General features: G+C 43.8%; 1 protein-coding gene across 4 annotated transcripts in view; it reads right to left on the bottom strand.

Annotated features, from left to right (window-relative positions):
* The window catches only part of srfb (serum response factor b), a 24,461-nt gene extending 9,236 nt beyond the window's left edge, over positions 1-15,225 (bottom strand). Inside the window, exons 1-2 of one of the 4 annotated variants that reach the window (XM_031737585.2) lie at positions 14,132-15,222; positions 7,010-7,276 (exon numbers count right to left, since the gene is read on the bottom strand). In XM_031737585.2, the coding sequence (XP_031593445.1) occupies positions 7,010-7,276; positions 14,132-14,782 (918 nt within the window). In that variant the 5' untranslated portion in view covers positions 14,783-15,222. Of the gene's footprint in view, positions 1-7,009; positions 7,277-14,131 lie in introns of all 4 variants that reach the window. The other 3 variants (XM_031737584.2, XM_031737586.2, XM_039621724.1) reach the window with 3 other exon arrangements.
* Between the last annotated feature and the right edge of the window lie 1,065 nt (positions 15,226-16,290).

Below are 16,290 nucleotides of genomic sequence, written 5' to 3' on the forward strand. Positions count from 1 at the left end.
GACCAAAAATAAAACTGGAGATATGAAGTATTTCATGAAAGCCAACAGAGCTTGAAGTGTAACTGTAGGGTTTTAGCTACAGTAGCAGTAGAAAGTGTGTGTGTGGGGGGGTTAGACTGAGCAGAGTCAGACCTGTGTGTGAGGTTTGGGACAGGGGACAGGACAGGGGCAGAGTACAAACAGCTGAGGGCACAGACAGCTGGCGGGAAACCTGAGCACCTCTGAGGGGGAATTAACCCTTTCCGGGCCCGCAGAGGCAGCAGGAGGCCACGTGTAAAGACGGCTGCCATCTGACACCAAGCAGCTCTCACCGTTCAGGTCGCAAAACACGACTCTGAAGCAGACAGAGATGCTCAATCATACGCCGCTCTGAAGAACGGCTCAGTTTAAAAAAAAAAAAATACTTCTCAGTGGAGACGTGTGTGTCCTCTCCTGCTTCCTGTCCCTCCTGAGATCCAACAGGGAACAGGGGTTTGGCGTTCAGAGGGTCAAATAGAGCAATTAGCCTTTGTGCTAGTCAAACAGTCTAGCCTTACCCCCACTATCTCTGTGACCTACATAGCCAAGTTTCCTCTGACCTACTGGTTTGTTTGACCATCTCCCTGTGTCTCCTGTTCAACTGGCCCGTCTATAAACGGTGCTGGCTTTCATTTCAGAGTCACGGCGGTGCATAGTAAACATAGGCCACGGTGGTGTAATGCATTCTTTCAGAACAGAAGTGAGAGCAGAGGCTCATTCTTGTGATGTAGCCAACGCTTCAGCTCTGTCATTTCCTGCTTAAGCCTTGTTCATCTCCTCCTTGTCTCAGCACACGGTTACAAAATGATACAGCATATTAATAAGCATGAACTCCACCACCCCTTTTTACCATAACATACCAACAGTCTGAATAGCAGATAACACTTAATATTGGCTCTGAATTAACTAGTCAGTAAGTTATTGTTATACTTTTCTATTGTATTGCCTGCAGATGCTATTAAGCGGCCGCCTTGGTTCAGATTATTGGGTGGATGGAAATCTCAGCAGGTACTTTTTCCTGCCCACTTACATCCTACGACATATACACAATTACTGAAATCTTACATCATTGCAATCGCTGGATACAAGCTGAGAAAACACTCAGTCATGGCTGCAATATCTGCATGAGTTTAAAGGGTAATGGTGAACATAAAAAGGTACCAAGACCGTACCTTCAACTATTTGTTCTTATCCAACCAAATTCTCATTGGTGGTCAATCCCGACTGTGACTTTCATAGGGGGAGAAAGCTACATCAATCTTCCAGGTATGATCTGTTAGTTTGGGAAGAAATACCACTAGGAAAAAAAAACCAACAATGTGCTTTTACAACTGTGACTTGCCCAAAACGGTGACTGATAGCTAATTAATGTTTACATTTACAATGAATATTACTTAAAATGGTAAGTGTTTAAGGCTTTATGTTCTAAGTCTCAGCATAATTATGGGTACATTTTAATAGAGACGGCACTAATAGAGAACTCAAACCACTTTTTACTACAAGCCTGAAGCTCATTCATTAACAAGCACATCCATACACTTTGCTCTATGCTAAACTATCTTTCCCAACACACGCACAGACCCCACAAGGACTCTTTGACATGCAGACTGGAGGAGTCGGGGATCGAACCTTGATGTATTTAGGAGGTGGCCAGCCACAGCTTCAAACCACTAACATCCATCAGTAGCAGCAGCCACACCAACCCGGATGTAAACTGCTCATCTAAATAAAAGTTGACTACAGTCGACCTTTTATTTGTGGTTTTCAAATCAGCCTCACTATGGCTCAGAACACTGAAAAACTAAACTAAACCTAACCAAAGCACGACCTTGTAAAACATCCAGCTTAGTATAATGAGGTACCCCAACGCAGCACATGAAGTCAAAATTTATAGTTGTGCAGTGGAGGGCTGAGTCGTCTCCAGTAAGAAATGAACCTTTTGGAGTCAGACTGCGCAGCCCTCCTTAGTTTGCTATGCAATCTATTTTACAAGACAGGAACATCTTTTTCCCCGGCGATGGGGGGATCTCAAGTATTATACATCCTGGTCCTCCTCTATGCACGGTGAACATATGAGATACAAAAAAAAAAAAAAAAAGAACAGGGCACACAAAATATGAGAGAAAAAGAAATTCGCACATCAAGAATATGTTCTTGTAGCTCTTTCATTTCTTTCTTCATGTCAGTCTCTTAAATTTTCTGCATCCTTAAGGTTTGTGTACACGAGGAAAAAAATAAAAATAAAAGCTTCCCAACATTCGCAGGCACCATACAAGGAGCCGTTTTAAAGGCGGAGGAAATGAGAGAGTAATTAAAAAGGGAAGGACACAAATGATTCTCTATTCATGAGGGATTAATCATTCCAAATTGAAGGTGACAACTGGCAGGCTAGTCCAGTGTTGGTTGGAGAGCCCATTGTACAGTTTAATGGTGGCTGGCCCTCGTCTAATCTCCCATTTGCTGGCTCCCATCTCCCAGTCTGTCACCCTGCCAGCAACATGGAATTTGCAGCTCCATTTGGGACTGCTAAAAAAGGCAAGGCAGCCCAAGTGGAGGAGGTGCAGCCAATGGCGGCTGACCTGTCCAGTTGCTTGCTGCAAACTTAAGAGGGAGGTGGAGGAAGGGATTGCGGGGCGGGGGGTGGATGACATGGCTTTTGTTGCAACGTTGCTTTCCACCACCTCCAGCACGATCAACATGCTTCATACATGTTTACAGATGTGCGATATAAGCTGTCAGATCTGTTCTTCTCCAGAGCTCGGGGCTGCCGGGGAAAACAAACACCCCGCCGCTCAGTCAGGACAAGTGAGCTCACTCTGGAAGTTTTCTGGTCAGTGTTGCGTGGCAAAGTGAACTGTGATAATGAGCGCAGCAACAAATAAACTTCACGAGGAGCACAACAGCAGTGACAGCAGCAACCAGAACCAAAGAGGGGTGGGGGGAGTGAGGGATGAAGTACGGGAGAAAAGGGGAAAGAAACAGTGCGGGTGGGAGGAGGGGAAAAACCAGAGCCGGCTCTGATACTGAGAATTCAATGCCAAGATAGATCATCTAAGTAAGCATAAGTTGTGGGATTTGCTATCCCCTTCCAAAAATAACCCAAAAAGCATAAAAAACAAACATCTGGACTGTAGGGACGTAGTATTAGTCATAAACTATCTCCAAAAAAAATGCAAGAAATGCGCAAAAAGCAACAAATCCACCCTCTAATGTGGTTTCATTTCTTGTGTATTCCACCTTTTCCCCTTAACATGCCTCACTCGCCTCTACGTCACACATCACTCTCCCACAATTCCTTTCAAAAGTCCTGAGAGGACCGTCTTGAAGTTACTGCTGCTTTTATGTGTGCTGACAGAGCAATAATAACAAAAAAGCGAGGATTTTCCACAAGTGAGTCACACACTAATCTCAATGTCTTATCGTCTCAGGACTCCTTTCGGCTCGAATAAAGACACTCTTAGGGGGAATAATAAACTGATCCTGCACTGGAAGACTGCTGAACGTGGAGGCAAAGCGATGCTTCTGGAAAGAAGTCTGTGCCGACTAATTTCGACAAATATTTAGGAAAAAAATGTGAGAACATTTCCACAGCAGCTGCTGCGTTTTACCACAAAGAAGAAATCAGAGGCAAAGACAAATGACAGCCCAGCTAGTGATGGATCGGTCCAGTCAGATGGAAAGAAGACACTGTGCTGCGAGGCAGAAAGGAGCTGTCCATCATTTCATAAACAACTATTTGAAATGATGAACCCCCCCCCCCATCATGCCAATTTACTCGTGATGTTTTATGTTTAACAGTGAAGTGTAGCTTTTTCAGGTTATAGCTTAATAACAATCTATCAGTGCACAGCTTGGTGAATAGACTCATTTGCTTTCTTGCATAGGAAATCAAATGGATAAGATCCCACTACCAGAGCCTATTTTACACAGCATTGCAACTTTACCAGAACTGAGGTTTTACTTTGTGAAATGTGCAACATGCCTACATCTCCATAGCAATTGATGGATGGACCTCCCTGAGCCTGGTTCTGGAGGTTTCTTCCTGTTAAAAAGGGAGTTCTTCCTTCTCACCCTCCCAAAGTGCTTCCTCAAAAGGCGTCGTTTGATCGTTGGTGTTTTCTCTGTGTCATTGTAACCTTGTAATGTAAAGCGTATTGAGACTGCTGTTGCAATTTGGTGTTATATGAATAAATACAATTGAATTGAACTTTTCCTGCTGACCACACAAAGTGTTTTAAACTACAAGTCACACTTACTCTTTATTCTGTGTGCTTCCACTACTTGATCTGCATCAGATCCATGGTCAATTTAGAGCCACCAATTGCACCCAGTATGCATGTCTTTGGACTCTGGGATGAAGTGAACATAGATACAGGAAGAACATGCAGACTCCAAAGCTGGGGTTCAAACGCAGAACCTGCTTACCTGCTCGTGACACAACAGTGTTAACCACTCCACTACCATGCCACTCAAATGTACTGCAGACCAAATCATTTCTCCTTTAACTTCCTAGGACTTGGTGTCCACATATGAGGACATGACATTTTGGGTTGTCTAGCCCAAAATACTTAAATTTGCTCTACAAGGACCTGATATCCACTTAGGAGGATGTTATACTGCCACTGTTCTATCAAAATTTAAAGCAAATGTCCTCATATGTGGATCTCATTTTTCTCAGAAACAAAAATCAGGTTTAAAAAAAACAAAAAAAAACAAACAAAATCTGGTTATTCTTTGTTTTTACATTCATCAGGTCCCAATCAGTCCAAATAGCAAAGAGAAATAAAAAATGCATGCCATGAAAGAGTTCTCACATACAAATAAATAAAAAATAAAGGCTTTTACTCTGTAAAGGACTGTACTTGCTCCAAAACTAGGGAGACTTGAGCTCCTCTGATCCAAGGAATCATTTCAGGCATAAAATCTTCCTTTTCTCCAGTAGAGACAGAGCTACTCTAGCCATTTCCTCTGTTTTCCAGGCTTTTCGCTAATCTAAACTAAGCCGCTGTGTGCTTGCCTCAAGAGTGGTATTGAAAGACAATCAGTGAACTAGCTATTACGCTGTTTCTGTTAAGCCCTATCAGTTTATTTTGTCATTTGATTTTATGAGCGACGCTAAAGGCACCAAATTACATCTACTTCAACGATCTCCTAAGTTTTTCCTTTTTGCTTCTTCAAAAGGTTATCCGCTCCCCCACCAGGCTTTCCAAAACCCGGATTGTTTAGACTACAGTGGAGTGTATTCATGACATACTATTCCTGATGAACAGCGTCCAGACTCGGCAGAAGTTCACGCTGCAAGCACACACATAAAACGATCCCTCGCATTCGAGGGATCCGATCCACCTGCTTGCCCTGTCCTAACCGCCTGACAACATCTCGCCCGCTGACGATTTCTGCTGCGTCCCACTGTACGCAGGGGTTCACGAGGTCTCACGCTAGCCTCCCACACTCAAAACTGCAGTTGGGGGTGGTGGGTGGGGGTGGACGCTCAGAGGTCACAGTATCACAGCCAGTCACCCAAATAGCTGTCACATGAAATGGGACGAAAAATGTTTCCAATACACCCGCTCATATCTACTTCCATAACCCACCCCCTACCCCCCACCCTCTGCCCTCCATATCACTAAAATGAGAGGAGGTGGTGGTGCTGGTGGTGGAGGAGGGTGTGTGTGTGTGTGTGTGTTGGGGGGGGGAAATCACAGGACTCCAAAGACAGCTGCAGCTTATAAGGAATGTGAGGGGCCTCAGCCAAGAGTGCAGGCAGGGAAACCATACCATATATGGCAACAGAGGCAGAATCTAATTTTTATCAATGAGCAGAGCGGGCATGAGAGTGGCTTAACATGCAAAGGTTGATCTCCCATCCCTGACGATGTATGGCATGTGTTAGTTAGCGCCTTGTGAAAACAGCATGCGGGCAAACAGGCCTGGAAGTGTGCGTCTTCAAAGGGGAATACTTAAGCTGGGTAAACAGTCGAGGGAATCCAGCACGTGATCGCACAAAGCTGACAACAGCCACCGATCAATTCAACGCTTCAAACCCTTAGATGTTTTAAAGTTCAACGACACAGAAACCAAACTTTTTTATTCAAAATTAAAATAATAATTGGGAGAAATTAAGTGAAAGGTCACCTGTTGTATTATTATTTATCATTTCTATAATGACGCAAGTTGTGAAAATGCGCAACATCCAAATATTTTAAGACTCGCACGTTCTGCTAAACAAGTTTTAGCCGTGAATATCAGACGTCTCTGTCCCAAAAATCAAATGTAAACAGCAAAAGTCCTCCATATAGCAGACCGCGTGTTTCTCATCCAAACACAGCCCAGGCCTGCAGTGATTTATCTTCACAAGTGTTACGAGGTTTTCCTGGATGAGGGGTCAAAAAGGTAAAAGTGAAGACGGCTCTCTTTTTGGTGGAGCGGGATAAATTCTTCACATCTTATCCGGCTTTCCCTTCAGCACGAAGTGCTTTGAAGGACTACTGAAGACTTCTTGGTTGCACTGAAAAAACGATTTGGTGCCCAGAACCAAACCGCGAGCCCAAACCAGAAGCCTGACATGTTAACGGGCAAAAGTTCAAAACTGTGTTTACAATAGGACAAAGATTATTTTCCACAGCTGCTTGTGGGTTTGATTTATTTGTTCTCCTTGTACGCTGGCCTTTTCTGGAGAGATTTCCCATTATATCCATTAGCGACTCTACTGTGCTTTATGAGGGGTTTTGGTTTTTTTAAAATTTGCACTGCAATTCATGTCTCCATTAGAGAACAGACAGTGAGTCACAATGACTTTAGTACCTGAACGCAGGAGAGATGAGCTCTGGAGACAGGTACAGAAGTGAGTGCAAATTATTAATAGAGTTGACCTTTGCTCTTTTGAAACGAGGCAGCGAGCGCATGTCTTATTTTTTATTAAATTTTTATATTTTTTGTCTTGGCCAGCTGGAGGACCGGCCTGCAACCACTTTCACTTTATGATACTCACCTTTGTGTCGCCCATGCTCTCCGACTCCGACACCTGGTAGGTGAGGTCAGTCTCCTCAAACCCGGTGGCGCTCATGCGCTGATCTGTGGACGGGTCGGAGCGCGGCGGAGAGTCTGGCGAGTTGAGGCATGTCTGGATCAAGGCTTTGCCCGTTTCACTGGTGATCATGGGCTGGAGTTTGCGAGTAGCAAAAGTGTACACGTGACCCGTTTCGCTGGCCACGAGTAGCAGAACCTGGGTTCCCGTCAGGGTGGAGAGTTCATAGGCCTGAGAAAGTGAGAAGAAGATGTGATTAACCGACCGAGAGAATGGGCCAAGAGTCGAGCTAGAAATCCAAACATGAAAAAAAAAAAAAAAAAAAAAAAAAAAAAAAAAAAAGAGCTAGTTCGCCAAATTAGGGCTTGGATTACCTTCACATCATGTGCAAATTAACCCTAAAAATGGGGGAGGGAATGAATCTGTGGGAAAACAGCCAAGAGAACACTAGAATCTATAAATACTTATTTAGTGGACTCTGACGTATAGCACAAATGAAACTAAAATAACACAAGATAAGGCTTCCCAGAATAGAGAGTGTGATATAGTCGAGAGACTGATTGCAGGAAGCTTGATAGACAGGGGGAATAGTAGTAACTGAGTCTTGACAGGAGGAATATTTTAAACACTCAGAGGTGGCTGCCTGCAAAACACGAGGCCTCCATCACACTCCGCCGGCTCGTCATTCATCGCACAGCTTGCAGACACTCGCATTAAAGCTCCCCAGAGTGAAGGGAGAAGCACACCGAGATTCAGCTCCATCCAACGCACACACACGACCGAGTGCACCCTGATGCTGCACTCGGTGTGAACTCCTGAGAAAGCCTTTTTATCTACATGAGTCATCAGTTATCTGGAGGATGCTCCTGGTGCCGCGAAGGCACAGTGCCGTTACCATCGCCTTGGCAAGCACAGCGTACCCAGAGCCGAGCTGACAGATGTGCCGTTGCAAGGTGGAGCGCAACACACTGTCAGACGCAGCAAAAAAGGGGAGGGGGAGGACATGAATCACATTCAAATTAAAGCGTTTTATTGAGGAGTTATAAAACCCATGTCGCTGTCCAAGTCTACTCCACCATAGTGTGCTCATTATGGACCGTATCTATCCCGTCTTCACTATCTGACCACATAACCACCTTTTGTGTGCAGTAACATGACGACAGAGAACATAAAGGCTAACGATGACCAGCTGCAACTACAGCGGCTCTCCGGCACGCCGCACTTATTTAACCTGAACGCTTCGACTCCGACTTAGCCGTGTGCTGCCTACAGAGGAGGGGTCCCTAACAACAGAGCTCGATGTTTGGCCAACATCCATGACAGAAAAGGAATAATTTATCAAGTTGAGAGTGCTATGTGGCAACACAAGCTACACAGTGCTTTAATAAGTTTCCTTGCTCTGCTGATTTTCACATAAATATTTATGACTGCAGGGCATGTGTGTGGTGCTGCTGCTGCTGGTGGCGGTGGTGTTCCTCTGACTGTAATTGGTTCCTGTGCCACAAAATATGCCAGCCAGGTCTATTTATCAAATAACTGAGAAAAAAAAAAGAAAAGACACATCCACAAACAACTGAAAGTAAATGTAGTTTTAACCCGCTCCCACCCAAAAAAAGAAAAAACAGGGCCTTGTTTTTCAGGGTTTGTCTTCTTGCTGCAAGTCCCAAACTTAGTCTTAAGAGAAGTCAGCTGTGGGTTTAAATCCCTTGAAAGTCTTGGTTGGTGTGACTCACAGAAAGGCCTTCCCTTCTCATGCAAAGGCGCATTCAATTTTACAAAGATGGGCACGGTAAGGATCAATCGCTTAACTCAGCGGTCCTCAACCTTTTTTGCACCACGGACCGGTTTATGTCCAACAATATTTTCACGGACCGGCCTTTAAGGTGTCGCGGACAAATGCAACAAAATAAAACCAGTACCGGTACCAAAAAACAGAAGATTTATTCATAACACAAGGGAAAAGACCCAGGGAAACCGAGTTAACCATATAAACGCTAAAAAAAAAAATAACGATATAAACCAATAAAACCCCTGAAAACCATACATTTCACACCCAAGCCTCAACTCTCGAGGCCCGGTACCAAAAGACTCACGGACCGGCCCGGGGGTTGGGGACGCTGGCTTAACTGACATACACTAGTCAGGTACAACTTGCAAATACTAGGATGAACCCTTTCACCTTCAGAAACGTCTTTGTGGAACTGTCCCATGATGTCAATCTCCCATTCCCCCACATCCCAAAGGTGCTCTATTGCACTGAGATCTGGTGACTGTGGAGACCATCTGAGTAAAGTGAACTTATCGTGTGCAAGAAATCAGTGAGATGATCTGAGCTTTGTGACGTGGTGCATTATCCTGCTGGAAGCAGCCTACAGAAGATGGTTACACTGCAGTCATAAAGAGATGGACATGGTCAAGTAGGCTGTGCTGTTTAACTGATGTTTAACAGCTGGTACTTAATCGCCCACAATATGTTGTTTGCACCATATTCTAACCAGACTAGTTGCATGTTGCAGAAGAACTCAAGACTCATCAGACCAAGCAAAATTAGTCTGATTTTAGTGAAGGCTCGGTTTCCTGTTCTTAGCAGATAAGGTTTCACCGGTGTGGTCTTCTGTATCTGGGGACTATCTACTTCAAGGTCTGACATGTGATGCATTCAGAGATGCTTTCCTCCATATCTTGGTTGTAACCCGTGGCTGTTTGAGTTACTGTTACCTTCCTATCAGCTCGAAGCAGTCTGGTCATTCTCTTCTGACCTCTGACATAAACAAGGCATTTTCACCCCGTGAACTGCTTCTCATCTCTCTTCTTTGGAGCATTCTCTGTAAATTTTAGATGGTTGTGAAGAAAACCCTGCAGATCAACAGTTTCTAAAAGACTCAGACCAACCTGTCAACAACCAGGCTTCAGTCGCTTAAATCTCCTTTCTTGTATATTCTGATGCTCCATTTGAACAGCAGGTCGTCTTGATCATGGCTACAGACCTAAATGTATTGAACTGCTGCCATGTGATTGGCTGATTACACATCTGGGTTTTAAGAGTAACTGAATAAGTGTACCTAATACAGTGGGCAGTCAGTTTGTGTACAGCAGCTATCTCAAGTGCTGAAAATAATATTTGTTCTAACTTTTCAGAAAGATATTCTCAAAAGGATTTGGTGATTGTGTTACTAAATGATTTATTTTCTTTTCAAACCAAATATGCTACTTGAAGATAAGAAGCAGGGCTCTGTGAAATTGGCAGCCATCCTTTAATCCTCCAACCTTTAGTAGACTAAATGATTCATCGTGTAGCTGAAAAATCTAGGATCGACCGATTGTGAAATTCTGAGCCCATACTGAAGTTTCAATTTGGCCAAAGCCAATGCCTCTCCTTTTTTTTTAATTTCAGGCTACCATTAAAAAAAACAAAACAAAAAAAAAAAACTAAAATCATTATCACAACAGATGAATATCAGCCATTCAGCCAAGACTAAATGCAATCATATGTTGGTGTATTCCTAAGGAAAAATGAATAACTGCCAGACACACAGTAGTTTGCAGTCCTTCACCTTCTATGTCAAGAAATAAATAAAATACTAATTGAAAGTTCCTGAAACCTAACACTGTGCCTTAAAAGTCTTATAAAATCACCAAAGTTATAAGAAAAGGAAGCAGAAAAATGTATTCTTTACTCAATTTTATTTATATAGCGCCAAACTGCAACAACAGTTGTCTCAAGGCGCTTTATATTGTAAGTTAAAGACCCTAAAATAATACAAAGAAAACAGAAAGTCCCAAAAATCATATGATCCCCTATGAGCAAGTGCTTTGGCGACGGTGGGAAGGGAAAACTCCCTTTTAACAGGAAGAAACCTCCAGTAAAACCAGAAGAGAGCCGGAGATTAATAACAAATAATTAAATGCAGAGAGGTATTGAAAGACATAGTGAGTTAAAAAAGTGCTGGGAATCCCCCAGCAGCCTTGAACTGTAGTGTAACTACAGTGTAACTACAGTGTAACTACTAAAAGACGATTCAGGGTCACCTGATCCAACCTTAACTATATGCTTTATCAAAAAGGTATCAAAGTTTAAAGCCTAATCTTAAAACTAGAGACAGTGTCTGTCTCCTGAATCCAAACTGGAAGCTGGTTACACAGGAGAGGGGCCTGAAAACTGAAGGCTAAGAACCACAAGTAAACCTGTAGTCTGAGAGGAAAGTGCTCCAATGGGGTGATACGGTACTATAAGGTCACCGAGATTAGATGGAGCCTGATTATTCAAGAGCTTGTGTGTGAGAAGCAGGATTTGAATTCAATTCTGGATTTAACGGGGAGCCAATGAAGAGAAACCAATATAGGAGAAATATGCTCTCTTTCTAGTTTCTATCAGTACTCTTGCTGCAGCATTTTGGATCAACTGAAGGCTTTTGGGGGGGCGGTAATGCCATCCAGAGAAAGCATCTGAGTAGAAACTGTGTTACTAAGATTTTTAGGGCCAAGTACAATAACCTCAGTTTTATCTGAAATTAGAAGCAGAAAATTAGAGTCTTTAAAACATTCCTGCAGTTTAACTAATTGGTGTGTGTTATCTGGTTTCATGGATAGATAAAGCTGGGTGTCATCTGCATAGAAGTGAAAATGTATGCTACGCCTTCTAATGATACTGCCTAAGGGAAGCGTGTATAATGTAAACAGAATTGGTCCTAGCACTGAACCCTGTGGAACTCCATAATTAACTTTACTGTGTGGAGAGGACTCTCCATTTACATGAACAAACTGGAGTCTATTAGACAGAAATGATTCAAACCACTGCAGCGCAGTACTTTTAATACCTACAGCATGCTCTAATCGCTGTAATAAAATGTTAAGATCAACAGTATCAAACTCTGCACTGAGGTCCTGCAGGACAAGTACAGAGATGAGTCCACTGTCAGAGGCCATAAGAAGATCATTCGTAACCTTCACTAAAGTGGTTTCTGTACTGAGCTCTGATGAGCTCTGAAACCTGACTGAAACTCTTTAAATAAACCACTTCTCTGCAGATAAAAGGAAGTTTGGAGATTGGGCTGCAATTTGCTAAGGACGCTGAGTCAAGTGGTGGCTTTCTAAGTAACGGTTTAACTACCTGACGGCCTGTGCCGATAAATAGATATAGGTTTATCCTTCCTTCAGCAGTCTTGTATGAATTCTGTCTAAAAGACGTTGATGGTTTGGAGCAAGTAATGTGTGTGACGCTGACAAGTTATTATTTCTCCAATGGTTACAATTTTATTTGTGAAGAAATTCATGAAGTCATTACTCAAAGGCACAAAAGCAATTTAAAAAAAATGTAATGTCATTTCAATTAAATGAAAGAATGATTCGTCATTTAACTCATCAAAGCAGGAAAAACTTTAGGTGTAAGAAATAGCATAATGAATATATGGACGCGCTCCATTTAGCCGAGGCCATTCCACAGCACTGCACCTGAGTTGAGTCGCACCTAATGTTCTTCATACCACTTGTGCTGCTTTTCCCACTATAGAAAGTCATATCATATATGCCACATATTAGTATTAATTGAGTAACCCTGAACCTCAAACTGACGTAATTATTTAACAGGGTGTGTTTGGCTGCAAGCTGAGGCACACATAAGAAGAGAACAAACAGGCCTGTGCTACACTAACGGCATCCTTCAAAATGAAAGTGGGCTCATCCTAGACCAATCTATGAATCTTCCCACTCCACCCACCTGTCATTTTCTGTGATGGCTGGCATAGTGTGGGCAACCTTTTCAAAAAAAAAAAAAAAAAAGAAAAGAGAAAAGAAAACCATCCCCACACTGTGTCAAATAGTGTTCATGTTGCCAAGAGCCTACATAAAGACACCTCAGTTTCCACGACAACAGTCTGGGATACATAAAAAGAGAGAAACACAGCAGAGCGCATGGTGCAGCCGTATCGAAGAAACACAGGGACAAGTTAAAGGAAAGAGAAAAAAACTCCTGGACTCCAATAAAGCACCGCTTACAAGTGTTTATTTAAAGTCATAATGAAAAGTGGCCGAGTCCACATCACAATAACTGCTGGGCTTGTGGTCAACAGCTGACCCCAGCTCAAGTAATCCACTCTCCGTGACTCTATACCAAACTGTGGTGTTTTATTGTGGCATCAAATCGTGTGGGTGAGCTGTGAATTTCCTCAGAAATGTTGCTTTAAGGAGACAGTAATGGGAGCAGTTATGACTGAGAAGCAAGCTTTGTCATCTTTAATGTCGCCTGCTTATGAGCCAGAGTCAACTGACAAAACTGGAAACCAGGACAAGTCATCAGTGAGACTTGGATGTCTGTGTAATGTACAGCACCATAATGCATGCACAGACAGACAGCACCCCCCACCACCACACAACCCAGGCTTCTCGCTTCTGTCTCAGTGTTCTTTGACCGTTCTTTGGTCCGTTTCCCTGGGGTTTTGTTAGCTGTTGGCACATACAGGCCGACTGCTGCTTACTGCCACATGGCTGCCGCCTGTAAGCAGTGACAGAGGGAACAGGCTGTGACTTGTGATGAGAACAACCTCTAATAGTTGCAAGGATGTCTGTGAAGGTGTGTGGGGGTATGTGTGCAGGTATGCATGCATGAATGAGTGGGTCAGTTTATAAGTTTCTGTGTGTGATAGTTGAGATTGGAGGTGTCATAAATAGACCTGTCATTTGCTCTATTCTATTTAAAGCCCAGTGGCTGTCATGAATGTTCTGACTTCCTCACATCCACTGAGTCACTTCTGGACCACAATGGCTTTGTCTTTCATAAGAAATACACTGACACAAGACTGACATCAGGTCAGCAGCATGTAGGCTCACATGAAAAAAAAAACAACAACCCAAAAAACAAACCCAAAGTCTTTCTTGTGGTTATTGTAATAACAGATGCACACTGTCCCTGGGTGCTGTGATTTTTTTTTTTTTTTTTAAAGGTTATTAACAAGTGCACTTCCATGAATGACTGCAAAGCACCCTACAGTGTGACACTGCTGTACTTCCAGTCCAATCAACAGCTAAAAGAGACTCTCAAATCAAACGCTGGCGCAGCTGGATGAGATCCAGACGCATCACCTGACTCACCTTCTTCATTATGCCCGTCTTCCTCTTGCTGAATGTGGTGTACCGTCTCAGCTTGTTGTCAATAAATTCCATCTTTATCTTTACGCGTCCACGTGTCTTCTTGCCCGGTTTTGCCCCGGCGACCCCTCCGGGCACCATGCTGTAACCTCCGGGCGATACTCCTACCTCCTGTCCCGACACCGCAGCCTCCATCTCCCCTCTCTCCCGCTTCACCCCTCTCCTGCTGTCCCCAAGTGAACCCACGGGTTCGTCATCATCTCCGGAGTCCGAGTCGTTATCTGAGCCGCTGCACAGAGGCGCACTCTCCCGGTCCGGATCGAAGCGGGCTCCGTGAGGCAACATGACTCCTGGACTTAAGCCCACCATGCTGCTTTGAACGGAAGTCTGAAGAGGGTTTACACCGGTCCCGTTCCCCGGCCTTGCACCTCTCGGACCCCCTGGACCATTAGCTCCCAGCATCCCAATGGTATCTCTGTCCCCCTGTCGCCCTGCAGCACCGGTACTCTCGCTGACCCCCGGTAGAGCTTGCCCTGATCTGACAAGAACGGGACGAATCCCGCTGCCGACCAACCCCGAGCCGTGTTGTGTTGTACCCCTGCCTGAACCCGAGCCGTTTCCAGATGGTGCCGATCCAACCTGGCTCGGTAACATTATATATTTACTGGAGCGAGTTTTTTAAACACCAGCCAAGAAAGCTGGATTCGGTTGCCTCGTAAATGACTGATAAAACGCATACACGTCCGGGCCACGATATGTAAACAAACCCGACCAAATGATGGTTCAGAGACTCCAGGAAATTACCGAGACAAACTTTCGAAAGTGATGCTGCCCCCAAGACCCTTCAACCCCGGCTCAGTTTGCTTCACCCTCCTCCTCTATTTCCAAAACTCTGAGCACTTTCTCAAAAAGGAAAGCGCGAAGAGCGACCACCATATTGTTGCGCCATGTCACCTAGTCCGCCCTGTGAACCGAAAATAGCTCTAGTGTCGATTTGCTCGCACACAAATCGAAGTTTCTCTCAGATAATGTTACAGTATTTCTCTTTCCGCGTGTCACAAACGAACGTAAACCTCAAAATTTAAGACAGCGCAAGCGATAGCGGAGTAATACCTCAGCCGAGGAACTACTTCCCTCCTTATAAAGAGATACAATGTTTCCTTATTTGGTGCTGTCTCTCCTTATTTGGTGAGTCACAGCGTCGTGTACGGATTGGTTGAGGATTATCTGAGTAGTGCTGTCATTGGTCAGCGAAGCACACTCATTAGAATAAATACCAAAATGGTTGCGCTAACTGACAACGTCACCGTGGAGAAGTAAAAAGGCACCAACATAACAAAACATCCAACTTTTATTTTATTTATTTATCTTAATTACCCACAGGTTGTAGCGCCTATAACACACAGCAAACTCCCATTTTCCCGGAAGTTGAACTATATAATCTCCTTTTATCTGAAGCGCATGTGTGCAGCACTGTTACTGTAGATAATTCAGCAATATGAGATAATTTAAGGTGCCAGATTATCGCACACCGACTTGCACAGGGAATGTAACTGTAATAAGCAAGTTCCCTTGAGTATGAAGCCTGCTGCTTCCTACCAACTTTTTAATAACGCCACTGTTAAGCAAGGTGCATTCTCTGTCTGTTTGCTTCATCTTGTTCACCTTTGCACCAATTCCAGCCCTCTTAGTAAAATGTGTTACCAGTGTCGTCAGAGATGGCTTCCTCCTCTACAAGTAGACCTGACAGCAAGGACAAACCAGCTTAAACTGATGTCATTCATCATTAGGTTTTCTTTGAAACGTGTAATCCGTATTCATTTAAAAGAAAAAACAAGTATCAGAGGGAAATCAGTCAGAGGCACTTAGGTGTGCTGTTTGAAACGATGGAACAACCTCCACCCACCTGGTCTTACGGGCAAGTTAAAACAAACGCCAGAGTTTTGAGGCATTTGAAGATGGTTCAGTGGCAGGATGCTCAGGGGATTTTTATTGCAAGTGAACTACAAAATCGAAAGTTCGGTGAAACGCAGATTTACTCGGAAAATTGTTATAATATCACCGCAGTGGAAAGACATTTATTGCGTTAACAGACTCATTTCTATTCAGTGTTGCTTCTCGGCATGTCACGCGCACCGAACGAGGCCCAAAAAGTGACATGC

This window comes from Oreochromis aureus, linkage group 13, assembly GCF_013358895.1.
Source record: "Oreochromis aureus strain Israel breed Guangdong linkage group 13, ZZ_aureus, whole genome shotgun sequence".
NCBI lineage: Eukaryota > Metazoa > Chordata > Actinopteri > Cichliformes > Cichlidae > Oreochromis > Oreochromis aureus.